This window comes from Equus przewalskii, chromosome 16 (genome assembly GCF_037783145.1).
Source record: "Equus przewalskii isolate Varuska chromosome 16, EquPr2, whole genome shotgun sequence".
Classification (NCBI taxonomy): Eukaryota; Metazoa; Chordata; class Mammalia; order Perissodactyla; family Equidae; genus Equus; species Equus przewalskii.
In genome coordinates, this window is record NC_091846.1 from 65,514,561 (window position 1) to 65,529,560 (window position 15,000).

Consider the following 15,000-nt stretch of genomic DNA (forward strand, 5'->3'; position numbering starts at 1 on the left):
GATAAGTAACATTTGTATAACAACTTATAATTTACAAGAACTTTACCCACTTCATTAAACCTCAAAACAAACCTTTGAGGCTATCAAGATCATATCCACTTTTCGCATGAAGATAAATTAGCTAATAGCCATGGTGTGGAATTATATTTCTTGGATCTGAATCCTCTCCTCTTCACATTTTACTATCCTGCTTTGCACCACAACTATTCAGGAGCTCAGTTTTTTGTTGGTCTGTTTCTTTCTAGAAACCATTTCCTTTGCACTAGTTCCTTTGGAATAGAAGCCTTGACATTTTATTACACTGCTTTCCACTACAACTAGTCAAGGACTCAGTTTTCTTTTTCCCCTAGAAATCATCTCCTTTGCCTTAGTTCCCTTTGGAATAGAGAAGCCTTTCTGCTTTTACTCAGTATCTTCAGGAAATCACACATTCCTCATGCTGTTGGTAATTCTTGAGTTCTTCTAAAGGGTGAAGTAGCACCAAAGTGGCAAATACAGAGTCGCTGGTGACGCAGTAAGTTTGCACTTGACGATGCTTAACAGCAGGTAAAACATCGCAGGTGTAGGGCATGTTGGGTTTTGCGGGGACGCCAGGGCAAGCGGTCGTCCACAAACTCAACGCCAGATGGAGCAACTTGAACTTAATCTTCTTCAAGTTTTCCCTGACGAGCACAGGATGCAAGCTCCATTCTAATGGGTCTCTCTCGTTTCTCCTTGCGGTTGACGTTGGCTGCCCTCTCAAGAACTCTCTGCCTCCCTGGTTTCTTCTTCACAGAATCTTTCAGAATTGCTTTCTTTTCTGGACACACCGGTCCGCTTGACTGTCGCGGGGAGGGGGTCCCCAAGCTTCCAAGCCAAGCTCACTTACCTGCCACGGGTCACTAAAGCCCTTCTCTCTAGTAGGCCCTGCAGCGCTTGGGGCTCCATCAGCTCCTCCTACTTCACCCAGCCCAGCTTCTCCCGACCGTTTCCCGCGCACTCTCCGGTTCAGCCCGTGTTTGTTCCCAGACGCGCAGCGCGGGGTAGCAGACTCTGTGACTCGTCGTGCTCCCCGGTCCTTTCCGACACCTCCCTTCTAGGCGCTTTAAAGCTCCCCTCAGCCTTCCTGGGACCAGCTTTGGCCTCCTCATTCGGGCGCGGCGGCCTCGCTCGCCTCTCGGAACAGCACACCGGAAGACGCCGCCTGGCAGAAATCCTCCTCCAGGCTGTCCTAGCGCGCCGGGACCGACCCAAAAAGGCCTTCGCGGCCTGCGCATGCGGACTCGGCGGCCGGCCGCGGCGGTTTGGAGGTCTCTGACAGCTCCACGGCCGGCGGACGCAGCCTCGTTTCGTGCTTCCACGTTATCCTATCAGCGACGGGGCGGGGCGGCGGCCTCCGCAGCCTATCAGCGCGAACCACGACCCCGGCGAGCCCAGTAGGAGAGCGGCCGGGAAGAAGGCGATTGGACGGCGGCGGCGCCCCGGGGAGTAGCGTCGCCCGGGCCCCGCCCACCGCTGCCTTCCTCCGCTGGCCGCCGGCCGCCCCTTAGGCCCGAGCGAGAGCGGACGGCGAGCGGGCGCAGCTGCCGCTTGAGCGCCGGCGGGGGCTGCTGGGCCCCGCACCCTTGCTCCTCCTTAGCGCCCGCGCCCTCGGACATGGTGGCCCCCGGCTCTGTGACCAGCCGGCTGGGCTCGGTGTTCCCCTTCCTGCTGGTCCTGGTGGACCTGCAGTACGAAGGTGAGTCCTGTGCTGCCCTGGTCGGAGCCGGGCCCCCGGCGCTTCCCCTCTTGCGCCCGGGCGCGAGCCTCGGGGCGGCCGGGCCGTGCAGTGGGAGCCGGGGACTCCGGGGCTCGGCTGGGCCTGAGCCCGCCCCTGGGCGGGGGCCGGCGCCGTGTTCCGGGTTTGTCCGGGGCAGAGGTGCCTGGAGGGTTTGGAGTCAGGAGCGGGAGCGAAGGGGTCCGGGGCAGCGGGGCCCCGGGCAGCGACTTCTGGGGCGTCCTGGGACGCGGAGACTTGGGCAGCCGTCGGGTCCTGGCCTCGCTCGGGACCTTCGCTTGGCGCCTTGGGGACCCTGTTGGTCAGTGCTACTGGGAGGAGGCGGTAAAGGTGGCCAAAGGGGAGGCATCTTTCGCCCTGGAGTTCCGGGGGAGGCGGGGATGTCCGGCTGGGTGAGCCGGAGGGGACAGTTGCCTGTTCAAAGTGGGTGACCATCCTGTTACTCTACTCTGCGTCGTGTATGGAAGTTGTTAGGTTGGTGCGTTAAGGAGCCGGGGCTGGATCTCAAGCGCCGGAAAGGCCAGGCAATTAAGTTTGTGGTTTTACAACTCCCAGCACGGTGTCATTCAACTTAGAGCTGGCTTTCCTGTTCCGAGTTCTCTGAAAACAAGGTCCCCTTCAAAAAGTACGAACGCGTAAACTTCTCTCCAGACCTACAGATTGGAATGTTGGCTCCCCTAACAGGATAGCAGAAATAGAGGGCTGTCCCGTCTTAGATGTCAGCGGGAGGAGTGAGAATTAAAGCTGAAAATGCCAGTTGAACGAATGCTCCTAGCTTGGTTACTGTGTGAAATATTCGAGGATAATGACACATCACATGCACTGATCTATTTTCATCCCTTCGAAAACGGTTAGTAGTCAAGGAGGTCAAATTAAACATTTTAATATGAGACTTGATGTTAGGTTTGGAGGGAGGCGCTGAGGTTGGGAATGGTTTCTTGTAAAATCCACTAAAAATTCTCAACTTTTTTTAAAAAAAAGTAATCCTGTCCAATTTTTAGTTCTCATTCATGGCAGTGGTTTTTTTTTTTTTTTTTTTTTGGTTTTCCTGGGGACCATATGTTTTTTTGAACCAAAATCAGAACGTGTCGTGTGATAACGTTGGGACAAAGATGTTGACAGTGAGGCTGCCCCAGAAAGTCTAGGGAATTGGAATTTGAATGCCTGGACCACTTTAATACGGGTCATATATTCCAGTTCTCCTGCATTTTTTTAGTGCTACCTTCCCCCCAAGTGTAGCATTTGTGTCCGGTTACCATTAATGATTTCTTTCGACCACTTAAGAGAAAGTTGCCTATGAAAATACCAATTTTTTTTAAAGTTACAAAGGTGCACATTTTTGTATGGTTTGCTTTCCCCACTAACATTTGGACTACCTTTTTTATAATTGCTGTTCTGTTTATGATTCTGGAGGACTTTAACCCTTCACTTCTCTCCTGTGGTATTTTTCATGAGAAAAACCTCATTAGAAAGCTTTTCTGTAGAGGAGACATTTTTCTGTATAGGGAAGAAAGGTGGTAGGAAGAAAGGAAGATCTTAAATTTAGTGAAGGTGAGCTATGTGCCAGGCACCTTTCTGTAAGCTGTCTTGTTCATGGAAGTATCTGATATTATTCCTGCTTTACAGATGAGGGAACTGAGGCTTCAAGGGTTTAACTTGTTTAAGGTCACATAGCTGTTAACTTTAAGGGCCATAAGCTGAACTCAAGTTATTTGACTCTAAAGTTCATCTTGTGTGCAGGCTGGAGACAGAAGTGGTTGACAGCATCCTGTGGGCCCAAGAATTTGTAAGTGGTAGCAGCTGAGAAAAATCAGCCTTTTTTAATTTTTTTGCCACCAGCAGTAATGAAGAGGAAGGTGGTTTCCTGGCATGTTTAACACAGTGGTTCTCAAATTTGAGTGTGCATCAGAATTTCACCTGCAGGGCTTTTTAAAACCGAGTGCTGGGCCCCACTCCCAGAGTTTCTGATTCAGTAGATCTGGGTGGGACATGAAATTTTGCATTTCTAAAAAGAAACCGCTAGTGAGAATCACTGATGCAATAAGTTACATAGAGGAATGAAATTACATGTTTGTTACGTACTAGACATTCCGTGTGGTGATGAGGATATGACGATAAGAAAGAACCTCTGACTTGCATTAGCAGACTGTTAGCTCCTGTTTTCCCAAATAACTTCTGTGTCTGAGTTCAGTAACCTCACGGTCCTCCAGGAGGCATTCAGGTCCGCATGATTTCACTACTCAGCCTGAGGCTTGGAGAGAGAAGAAAGAATGGAGAATGGGAGTGAGAAGAATAAATGTGACACAAAGAGTTGCATAGGATGGAGAGTGTCGCCAGTAATTAGTTAGCCTATTTTTTTCTAATTTAAAAATGTTTGTCTAATTTAGGAACACAGCCTGGGAACCAAACCTTCATTTATATATTTTTCTTCCTTAACATGCTGGCTGGACCCAGTTTTTCTTTATTTCACTGACCTGACCTGACTAAATCATATATTTGACCATAGGGAAAAGAATAGTTGAAAATCCTTAAGTATAAAAGATAGTGATAATTTTTTTTTTTTGGAGAAAGATTGGCCCTGACCTAACATCCGTGCCCATCTTCCTCCACTTTATATGTGGGACACCTACCACAGCATGGCTTGCCAAGCAGTACGAGGTTTGCGCCCGGGATCCCAACTGGGGAACCCCAGACCACCAGCGCAGAACGTGCGAACCTAAGCGCTATGCCACCAGGCTGGCCCCAGTGATACTTTTTATATGAACCTAACCTACTAAAAGTATGTTTTGTCTCCTGTAGGATTTTCTTGACATTATTTAAATATAGAAAGAATAAATAAAGTAGGGAAAATGAGTGACTTTCAGTAATTTATATAAACTAAATATTCTAGCAGATGGTCAGATAGCTTCTGGAATTATTTTAAATTATTTTTAATGAGGTCATAGTTGGCAGTAGTGTCAAAGTTCCAATTCACTTGACTAGTTGGCGTTTGCTGAGTGGGTGCCTGGAAATGCAGTAGTTTCATTCTATGGGACAGGGGGAGTTTTCTGAGATGGGATGCCCTGTAGTAAGTAGGCTCTGTTTTCCCATATGAAGTGAATTAATTGTGGTTAAGTTTAATTTCTTTTGCCATAGTTTTCCTTTGATTATTGAGCAGTTAATCTTTGTTTATATGGAAATATCATGGGAACCCAGTCACCTGCTCTTTAGAACTGAAACATTTCAACTATAGATTTGTTTTTCTTTCGAGATCTTTAGAAAGCTGCTTTCAAAAAAAAAATCTGATGAGATTGTGTCATGTGGAGTTCTGGAATATGGGGAAGACTCTAATCATTCAGCAGAGGCTTATGCTGTAGTGCTCTTGGGTAAGGTATGCATGGTATAGAACTCACGGTTTTTTCGTTGAGTTTACAGACCACTTGGGGGTATAAGTCATGCTTTGTGAATCATCCATGTCCTCTTCCCTCCTTTCTCAGTTTAGATTTGGTGGTCCATTTTGTAGTCATTCCATTGCAAACACTCTTTAGTCTCCTTGTTCCTGTATTCTTTTGTTTTATTCACTTGGCAAAATTTGACAGTGATTAAATCCAACTTGGCCAACATGTTTGTTGTACCTCACAGGTGAACATGGATGGAGAAAAATGGAGATAACCTTGCCAACTGGTCTCGTTTTAAACATATAACCTCAATTTCAAATGCACACTCAATACTGCCAATGTTCCTATAATTCCCTAGTATGTCTGTTCTTGAAAATCAGTATTTTAGATCTTTTGCTCTTTCCTAAATCTCCAATTTAAACCCCCTCTCCTCTCTTCCTTTACCTTATTCCTTTAGATCTTGTCTTTATTGAGAAAATGAAAGCTATCAGCAGTTTCTTCTTTCTACCACTAAATTCACTAGCCTACCCATATCTGTACCCACTCTACTACTTTTCTTATATTAAAATGGATAAAGCATCTCTATTCCTGGAAAAATCCAATTCCTATACTTATGCTCTGGATTCCGTTTTCTCGCATCTTCTGAAAATATTGCTCCTGCAATTATCATTTCTCTCATGTGTCATCACTTTCTTCCTCTGCTGGATCATTGACATCAGCACTTCAGTGTGCTCTAGTGTTTCCATCTTAAACTGCGCTTTGATGTTATATGTCTCTTCAGCTACTGAACTGTATCTTTGCTTCTCTGGACAGCAGAATTTTAAAGAATTGTTGGCAGTCTCTATTTCCTTATCTTCTGTTCTCTCCTCAACACATGACTCCACTAATACTGCGAAGCTTTGCTTATCTGATTCCTATTTACTTATACCTCTTTTCATCTTAATTTTCCCCTCGCTGGGCTCCTACCACATCAACTTTTGCTTCAGATGCCAAGCTCATTTCTGACTAAGGGTCTTTATTCTTGGTGTTCTCACAGTCTGGAAAGGTCTTCTCTGAGACCTTTCAGAGAGGCCTGCCCTGATACAGTGTAAAAAGCACTCTCTCCTTTAGTTAATACTCTCCCTTTACCTTCTCTGTCAGAATTATCTCCCTTATTTTTATTGTCTATCTGTTCCCTCTAGAATATAAGCTTTATGGAAAGAGCTCTTATCTCTGTACCTAAAACATGTTGACATGAAGTAGATGTGCAGTAAATATTTTTTAAATGGATGAATGAAGTTGATTATTTGGTTTGTTTTTTGCAAGGACTTTCCTAAACTATCCAGGTTGAAACTGCTTGAGCAAGGAATCCTATAGCAACATTTATGCCTTCACAGTTAATTGAAGCAAAGACAGTTAATTAATATCCGTTGAAATTGAGCAAACATAGTTATAGAATAGATTTTATTTTCCTAGTTCATTCAGGAAGATTTTAGTGCAGACATTGTTCAGATGTCCTTGTTCAGATGTACTTAACTGCTTGGGCTTTTCTTCCTTTCAGTTTGGCTGTGTAGACTAAACCACTTTTTAGGTCAGCGCGATTGGAGAGAGATTCTTAGGGTTTCCAGCTCAGTGTATTTTTATTGAAACCATTTTGTGATTGGTCCTCAATTGACTATGGAATTGCTAAGATAATGAAATTCCAGCTGTCTTTCTGCAGCCTGATTCTACTGTTTTCTGTGTTTCTGCCGTGAGACTTCTTTCAGACTCTGCCCCATCCTGCTTGGATGTTGGATTCAGGTCGGATATTTTATAGACAGTACTTTGTCTTTTTTCCCTCCTGCTCCTTTGTAGAATGATCTTAGGGTTTTCTTTCTCCCTCACATTCTAAGTGCTCCAACCTGCATAACCACCCCGGGCTTGCTACTGGCTCTGTCATCTGGCCTTGGCTTGAACCTTAGTATCTTTGACCACTAGTTCTTGCCTTTTTCAGGCTTGTTTTTCCAGTCTTGATTTTTACTCTCACCTCATCATACTTTGAAACCCTCAACTTTAAGTTTCTTAAAATTCTTTATTTTTTGCTTTCCAAAATATGACAGATTCTAATACTAACTATAATGAAAGACTTAACTTCCTCACCTTTTTTCCTTGCCGTTCCTGAATATTTTGCTGACCTATGATTATGCTTGTCTAAGGAGAGACCTATTGTTTAATGCTGATTAGGAAATGGCGTGATGTTTACTCAGAAAATAGGAGAACCTCTTGGTGTCACTGCCTCCCAGGATGTGGCAAAGGAATAAAAATTATCCATAGCTCAAAATAGAGTTGAGATATTGCAAAAACAGCCACAATTTACAAATAATTTTTTTTAAATATTATTGTCATTATGAATCTTTGGTAGTATCAGTTTGATTTGATAGTTGTTATTATGTATGTCAGATTCTGTTATTCTCTTGAATTACAATATGTTTAAGTAAGAAGGAAAATAGTTACACTCATTCAATAAATACTGAGTGCTCACTTTGTACAAGGTACTGAGCTGGGTGATATAAAGAAGAAAAGAGAGTTTCTCCTGTCAAACTTGCTTCTGATCTAGGTTAGGGAGCCTGGAGTTGTGAGAGGCAGGTAAACTATGAAGGTCAATATATTGAGACCGTGGTTTTGCAAAGTGAAGTCGTGTACTTGAGAGTGTGGGGATGCCAGGTATAGGAGGAGCACAGAAGGGGCTTTTTCCCACCCTCTCACTGAAGTAGTTAGGGAAAGTTTCACAAAGGAGCCAGCATTTGAGGGCAGCATCCTGATGGAGGAGTAGAATTTTCCAGGTGAGCAAGTGGAGATGGCCTTTTCATGGAACAGCAAGTGCAAAGGGATGCAGCATAAGAACATAGTTATGTTCAGGGAAGTCCAATGAGTTGATTATGTTATAGGAGTATGAAGTAAGAGGTGGAGGAGTGAGGGATGATGAGACTGGACACACACTGCGGGACCTGATCATGAAGGATCTTGTTTGCCTTTATATCTGGAGGGATTCAGATTGAATCTAGCCAGCCATGTGAAAATACTACAGAATTTTTATTAGGAGTGCATTTTGGAAGAATTGCTCTGGGAGCAGCATGGGGCTGGATTTGGAGGAAGGTAAGGGAAGATTCCAGGTAGGAGGCACACTGTCTCTTGCCGGGAGAAAGGGGCCTGTGCAACCAACCCTTCCTTACATTGTGGTGTGTTCTGTTGCGGAAATGTGACCAAGGTGCGCCAAAGAAAATTTTCAAAGAGGAGATGGTATTACATAATAGAGATCTAAGTTTTATTCAGAAGGGACTGAGAGATGCTGGATACCTCTTTTAATCCTAGAAGGCAACAGAAATTTAGTTTGAAGGGTAACTCAACCTTTGGGATGACAGTATGACTTAACTTTTTTTGGGGGGGAGGGGAAGTACCAAATTAGTTTATTTGAAGGAATGCTACAAATGAAAGAACTTAAATGGATGTCTTGGTACAACTTAGAGAAAAGGTAAAGGTAGCCCCATCCTGCATGCCCTGCCTTGGTGACCAGGGAACTCAGCTCTGTGGCTATGGGAAGCTAGCCTAAGGCTTAGCTCTTGTTGTCACTGTCTTCCCAGTGTATGATTGTCAAAGAGTTACTCTCTCATGCCAGATCCTGGGGCCCCCATCTTGTGCAAACTGGTTATGTGATCACCCAGTTCTTTGATGGATTTCACCTGCTTGTTCAGGTAATGCGTCTCAGTGAAGTCATGCAAGTGGGAGTTGTTTTTGTCAGTGACCAGTTGTACCGTAGTGACTGATTCATGCATTTTCCCAAGTGTAACACACACTTCATAGCATTCAGCTGGCTCTCCTGATCATCACACATCATGTTTAACTGGCTCTCCCAGGCATCAGTTTGGTTTCTTGACAACCCGAAGAATTCGGGATTCGGCCACCTCCTTCTACAGCTTCTTCATCAATTTCTCAGGATACTGGTGAAGAAAATATTTGGGAAAGTTCTTCAGAGCCGCACCATCAGGGTCAAATTAGTAAGACATGCACAGGTAGACATAGGAGACGTAGAGCTCCAAGTTAGTCTGGGAGTTGACGGTGGCCTCCAAGCCCTGGGGGTAGTTCTGGCACACCTGCTAGTGGGACGCACTAATTGTGGCAGGTTGTTGAGAAGGGGCCATTGGAGGGTGCTGTGAGGAAGTGGCGGAGGGAGGGCCGGTCAGGTGAGGGACAAGGGCAGAGTTCTGTCCAAGCACTGTGGAGCAGGAAACCTCGAGGACTCTCAGTGAAGAATGTCTGGCCTGACATAGCAGTTCAAAGAACTTTGCAAATGCATTCTTCCCTTCCGCTGGACTTCAGGTTCAACCTGTGAGGTTGGAAACAATTGTGGCTAAAATGTTACATTAAATGATGGGTTGAGTGAGTGGAACATCCAAGGATTAGTAACTGTGGAAAGCTTGGCTTGGTTTATGTGGGGAAAAGGATGGTGTGCTGTGCTGAAAAGAAAGCTGGGCTGTGGAATTGCATCTTGTTTTGACAGTTACTCTGAGTCTTCAGGCAGGATGGATAACTTCTTTGAGCCTCAGTTTCCTGAGTTATAAAAGTATGAAAGATGTTTACTTTCTAGGGTTGTTGTGAAAATGAAGTGAAATAAAGACACTGAAAGTATCCAGCACATAGTAGGTTCTTAATTCTTCTGTGTAGCATCTTTCTTGTTAAACATTTTCATGGTTAGATGAGGAAAGCACTTTGACTAATGGTTTATCTTCTGCCTGAATTTCTTCCCTCCTCAGGCACTCTGGAATCCTCTATTCAGTGCATTGGTCTGATCTCCCCTTTGAGAAAATGTAATAGGGAAATGTTTGAAATCTTCATGCTATTTTGAAGACTCTCCCCCACTCCCCACATTTTGAGAGCACACAGGTATCCATCAACATGCTCCTATAATTAATTGTGCTTACTGGGATAGGCTGGATTGTTCCATAGCCCAGTCACAGCACTTCCACCATTCTTATTTGATCCCACATTCATTCTCTAGTCTAATTTTACAACAGTTTCTGTACACATTTCTCTCTCCAAGAGTGATGTGCAATATTTTACACTAGGAACTGTAAATGTTTATATAAGAAATTATCCTTAAAAAATCAAAATGAATTTAACTCTTTAACTGTTTTAATTTCCCCATCTCTAATCCCTGAAGAGGATTTAATATAAAACTTTATTATGGAAAATTTCACACATTTACAAAAGTGGAGATTGTACTCATCTCTCAGGTTTAACAGTTACCAACTAATGACTGATCTTCTTTCATCCATACCCATGGATTACTTTGAAACATATCACACATGCCATCATTTCATTCATAAATATTTTAGTAACGTATCACACATGCCATCATTTCATTCTTAAATATTTTAGTATCTATAAAACATAAGGACTGTTTTAAATTTTAGATTCTGTATCACCTATATTCCCTGCAATATCTGATATTATGATGCTATACCTTTAAACTATAGTTTAACAAAAAGATTTGAGGCAAGTTTATTTTTCTTTTCTTTCCTGACTTAATTGGCTACTTCACAGTAAAATATGATATGTCTATAGTGTTTACAATTATTCTTTAAGAGTTTTCAATTGCATGTGATTATTTAATTGGCAACATCTTTAACAAAATACATTCCTCACTCTAGTTTGTTAAATTTTTATCTAAGTAGTACATGAATACATTCTTACTGGAAAAAGTTTAACAATACAGAAATACTTATTATATCTTCTTTTTAAAGCATACATGAAATCGTAATATACCTACTGTAATGCAGCTCCCTATCCTTAGTTCTTTCCACCACAGTTCTTTCCATTCTTGCCTTCCTCCAGTCTGTTTTCCACACTGCAGCCAAAGTGATCTTTTTAAAATGTAAATCAGATAGTCAGTTCCTTGCTAAAACCCATTCTAATGACCTCCCTTTGCACTTAGAATAAAATCTAAGTTTCTTACCATGATCTGCGTGGCCCAATGTGATCTGTCTTGCCTACATCCTTTATCCGTCTTAACATGCTGGAGCCACCTTTTGATTCCTTGAAGTTGAACGTGGTCATACCCAAGCCCTGTGCGCTTTTGTGGTCATATTTTGGCATGCTGGAGGCTTCTTGTTATTCAGGATGCCCTCTCTCCCCTTCATGTTTTAACTCAAAGACTAATTTTGTTTCCTTAATTCTCTTATTTGGTGTTAGTTTTTTAAGGATTGATTTTATGATCTTTGCATTTCAGAATTGCTCATTGCCAGTCTTTGAATGCTGATTGTGGGAGAAAGCTGATAGCCTGACTGGAGGCTGGGAAATCCCCAGCGTCCCTTCCTTTTCCTTGTATCAGACTTTGGAGCACACAGAGAACTGCAGCCACCTCACAGCACACTTCCCCTGGGAGGGTGTTTGGATGTGATTTTGCCCACCAATCCAGTCCAGCCCTTTTTATTTTTTGAGAATTTATCTAAACATTTTTTTTTCTTTTTTGTAAGAAAGATTGACCCTGAGCTAACACCTGTGTCCAATCTTCCTCTTTCTGCTTGAGGAAGATTGTCGCTGAGCTAACATCTGTGCCAATCTTCCTCCACTTTGTATGTGGGATGCGACCACAGTGTGACCCGATGACTGGTGTCTGGGTCCGCACCTGGCATCTGAACCTGCCAACCAAGGGCTGCTGAAGCAGAGTGCATGAACCTAACCACCATGCCACTGGGCTGGCCCCTAAAATTTCTGTTTTTTTGATGGCCCTCTTCTTAAAACACTTTTTTTCCCCCCAGCAAGGTTATGCGTTTATCTCTTTAAATAGCTTCTATCATTTCTAAGATTTGACCACGTTGGCAGGTAGGCCCATGTGCTTAGTTGGCTGTCTTGATGTAGTAGTCTCTGTGGTTTACTTTCTTCAAAACATTATTTTTTGATGTAAGAGGTAATTTTTATCAGCCAGTTTTCTCTTCACTGAAGGGATTTAAATTTTTAAAAAACTTGATTTTGGAAAATCTTAAAAACATACCAAAGTAGAGAGAATAATATCATATTCCACTGTGTACTGTCACTCAGCTTCAAAAATGATCAACACTTGCCAATCTTGTTTCATCTATACTTGCATCCTCTGCTGCAAGATTATTTTGAATTCACTCGAGTGCTTCCTATTATATATTCTGTGAATGCTTCAGTATGTGGCAGAGACTCCAGTGGAATACTAGGAGGCAGCCTGGCTCTCTCCAGTCAGTGATGAGAACCCTTCCGGCTAGGGCATTCTCATAAATGGATGAAGCCCCATAGGGGATCCTCACTGCCTCACTTACTCATCTCTGTTATGGCCACAGTTTCACGCATAATATATATTCAGTAACATTTGTTAAATGAAACAAATTAGCTTCCATAATCTTCATTACAAAAAGCAGGGTATATTTTTGGATATGGTATGTCATTGCATGGAACTACAGGTGACCCTCACTATGTGAATATAATCAGTTTCCAAATCTCTATTGTATAATGAGTTTTCACAGAGCAGGAGCCTATGTCCTCATTTTAAAGGGGAAAAAATAAAGTGCTTTCCTAGCCCACTGAAAACCCCAAACCAAGTTCTCCATATGTTACCCACACACTCTTGAATAGGCTAGACATCTTCACATTGTTGTCTAAAACAAACAGGGCTCTGCAGGACCCTAAGTTTTTGAAACGATCAAGTTAGAGTTTCGTCCTTCCCTCGCTCCTTTTTCTCCCTTCCTTCCTAGTATAGAGGGTTCCAAAAGACAGACAAGGTAATGAGACACTACACAGAAACTGCAGACTAGGAATATGAAAAGCTGAAAAAGCTACTTTGTTTAATAGGGCAAATAGCAAGATAAAGTGAATTTCATTCAGCTTTTTGCTATAGTAGATGAAATAAGGAATTCAGTTGCTTTTGATGCCTGAAATGGCAGGCAACTGCTTCAATCGTTGCTCTGCGTATCCTCCTGGACTCCTGCTTTTTCTTCACTTAACCCCCACATCCAGTCAACATAAGCTGTGTGCAGTCTTTCTCCTTATATTTCTCTAAGCAGCCTATTTTTTTCTGTTTCCACTCCTCCTCCTCCACAGTTAGGTCACCATCATGTCACCTGGATTATTGTAACAGATACCTTATTGGTTTCTTCTCCTTCTGGCTGTTTACTAGAATCACCTAGCAGTAAAAGTGACCCACTTCAGAATAATTAAATCGTGATGGAGAGGAGAGCCAGCTAAAATACTGGACTTTAATTTCTCCGAAAGTCTCATTAATTCTCTGATTTCTTGGGATTTAAATATGATGCTCTTTGTGTTTAGAATGTTGGTTTCCCTCTTCAGCCTTTTCACATACGTGGTATCCTTTCCGTTTTTCCTGAGACCTCAGGGATCCCCCTCCCTCCAGCGCTGACCACTAGAACTTTCTTTGATGATGAGAAATGTTCTGTACCATCCATGCTGTTCCATACAGTAGCCACTAGCTATCTAGCAGTTAAACTGCCTATAGTGACTAAGAAATTGAATTTTAAATTTTATTTAAACTATAGGTGTTAGGTGCCTTAACTTGTGCCCTTAAAGCACTGTGTGTATTCCTCCCATCATAACACTTATTATATTGTATATTTTACCAACTATTCCAAAATGTTTATTATTAAACATTTTGAAAAGCTGAAACATTTTTTTAGTGTACACTCTGATACCCATCACCTAGATTTTACCATTAATGTAATTACTGTACTTGATTTTAACATATATCCATCTGGGCATTTCTCTCCATTAATTCTTTTTTTAAAATGCATTTGAAAATAATATCAGTATACATGCCCCTAAATACTTTAACATGCATATCATCAGTAGCTTTTTTTGGATGTACATTTATATACAATAAAATGTCCATATTTTAAGTATATATTTGCTGAGTTTTGGTAACTACATATAACTGTGTAACCCACACCTCTGTCAAGATTAGAACATTATTAGCATCCCAGAAAGTTCCTTCCTGCTGCTTCGCAGTCCTTTCTCCCACCCTCCCAAGTGATGATTGTTCTGATTTCTTTTTCCTGCAATGTCCCTTTAACACCCTGAAAAGCTTAACATCACGTTCACTGTAAAAGAGAAATGCCTTGGCTGCTTAGCTTCCATATGTACCCTTCTACGCACATTTGAAGTGTACATCCAGTACAGCAAAACAACTCTGTTTTTTATCTAAGAAGATACAGCTATTCTTCTTATAAATAGTGAAGAAATTTTCATCTGTACACCAATTGAGAAGACACAGTTCCAGCAGTCATTGTGTCCCTTGCTGGCTGTATTAATTACTGCTCTTATTCCATCACTGTCACACTCAGTATTCAGTTATATAAAGACTAAATCATTAATTCCAACAACTTGTATATAAAATAAAAATGGGAATTAGAGAAAATATGATTAGTATAGTTGTTTCTCATTATTCATGGTAGTTATGTTCCATAATGTCATTGTGAACACTGAATTAGCAAATATTGAACTATTGCTCCTAGGAGGAAATACAGGGTTAAGATCCTGCAAGTCCTCAGGTCACTATATTTTTGTCAACAGATCAAAACATAACCTCGTTTTATGTATATTTCTGTTTAAAAATATCTCACTTAATATATTGTTGATTTATTAACATTGAACTCATGGCCAACAGCAGTATCGTTCATGCCTGAATGAAGCTTATCTAACACATATATTTTCTCTGAAAGGCACATCACAGCCTGTTATCCTTAGGAACACGAGACAGCACTATACTCAGGAGCCATTGTAAACAGTGAAATCACCAGCAAAAAGCACAAAAATGTGAAAAATGTGACACTAAGTATACTGTGGAAGGACACTTGTTTATAATGTGAGAGCGCA

General features: G+C 42.2%; 1 protein-coding gene across 2 annotated transcripts in view; it reads left to right on the forward strand.

Annotated features, from left to right (window-relative positions):
- Positions 1 to 866: 866 nt before the first annotated feature.
- Positions 867 to 15,000, forward strand: part of DNAJC3 (DnaJ heat shock protein family (Hsp40) member C3) — a 69,959-nt gene continuing 55,825 nt past the window's right edge. The window contains exon 1 of one of the 2 annotated variants that reach the window (XM_070579080.1): positions 867 to 1,717. In XM_070579080.1, the coding sequence (XP_070435181.1) occupies positions 1,636 to 1,717 (82 nt within the window). In that variant the 5' untranslated portion in view covers positions 867 to 1,635. Of the gene's footprint in view, positions 1,718 to 4,711; positions 4,824 to 15,000 lie in introns of those variants that run through there. The other variant, XM_070579081.1, reaches the window with a different exon arrangement.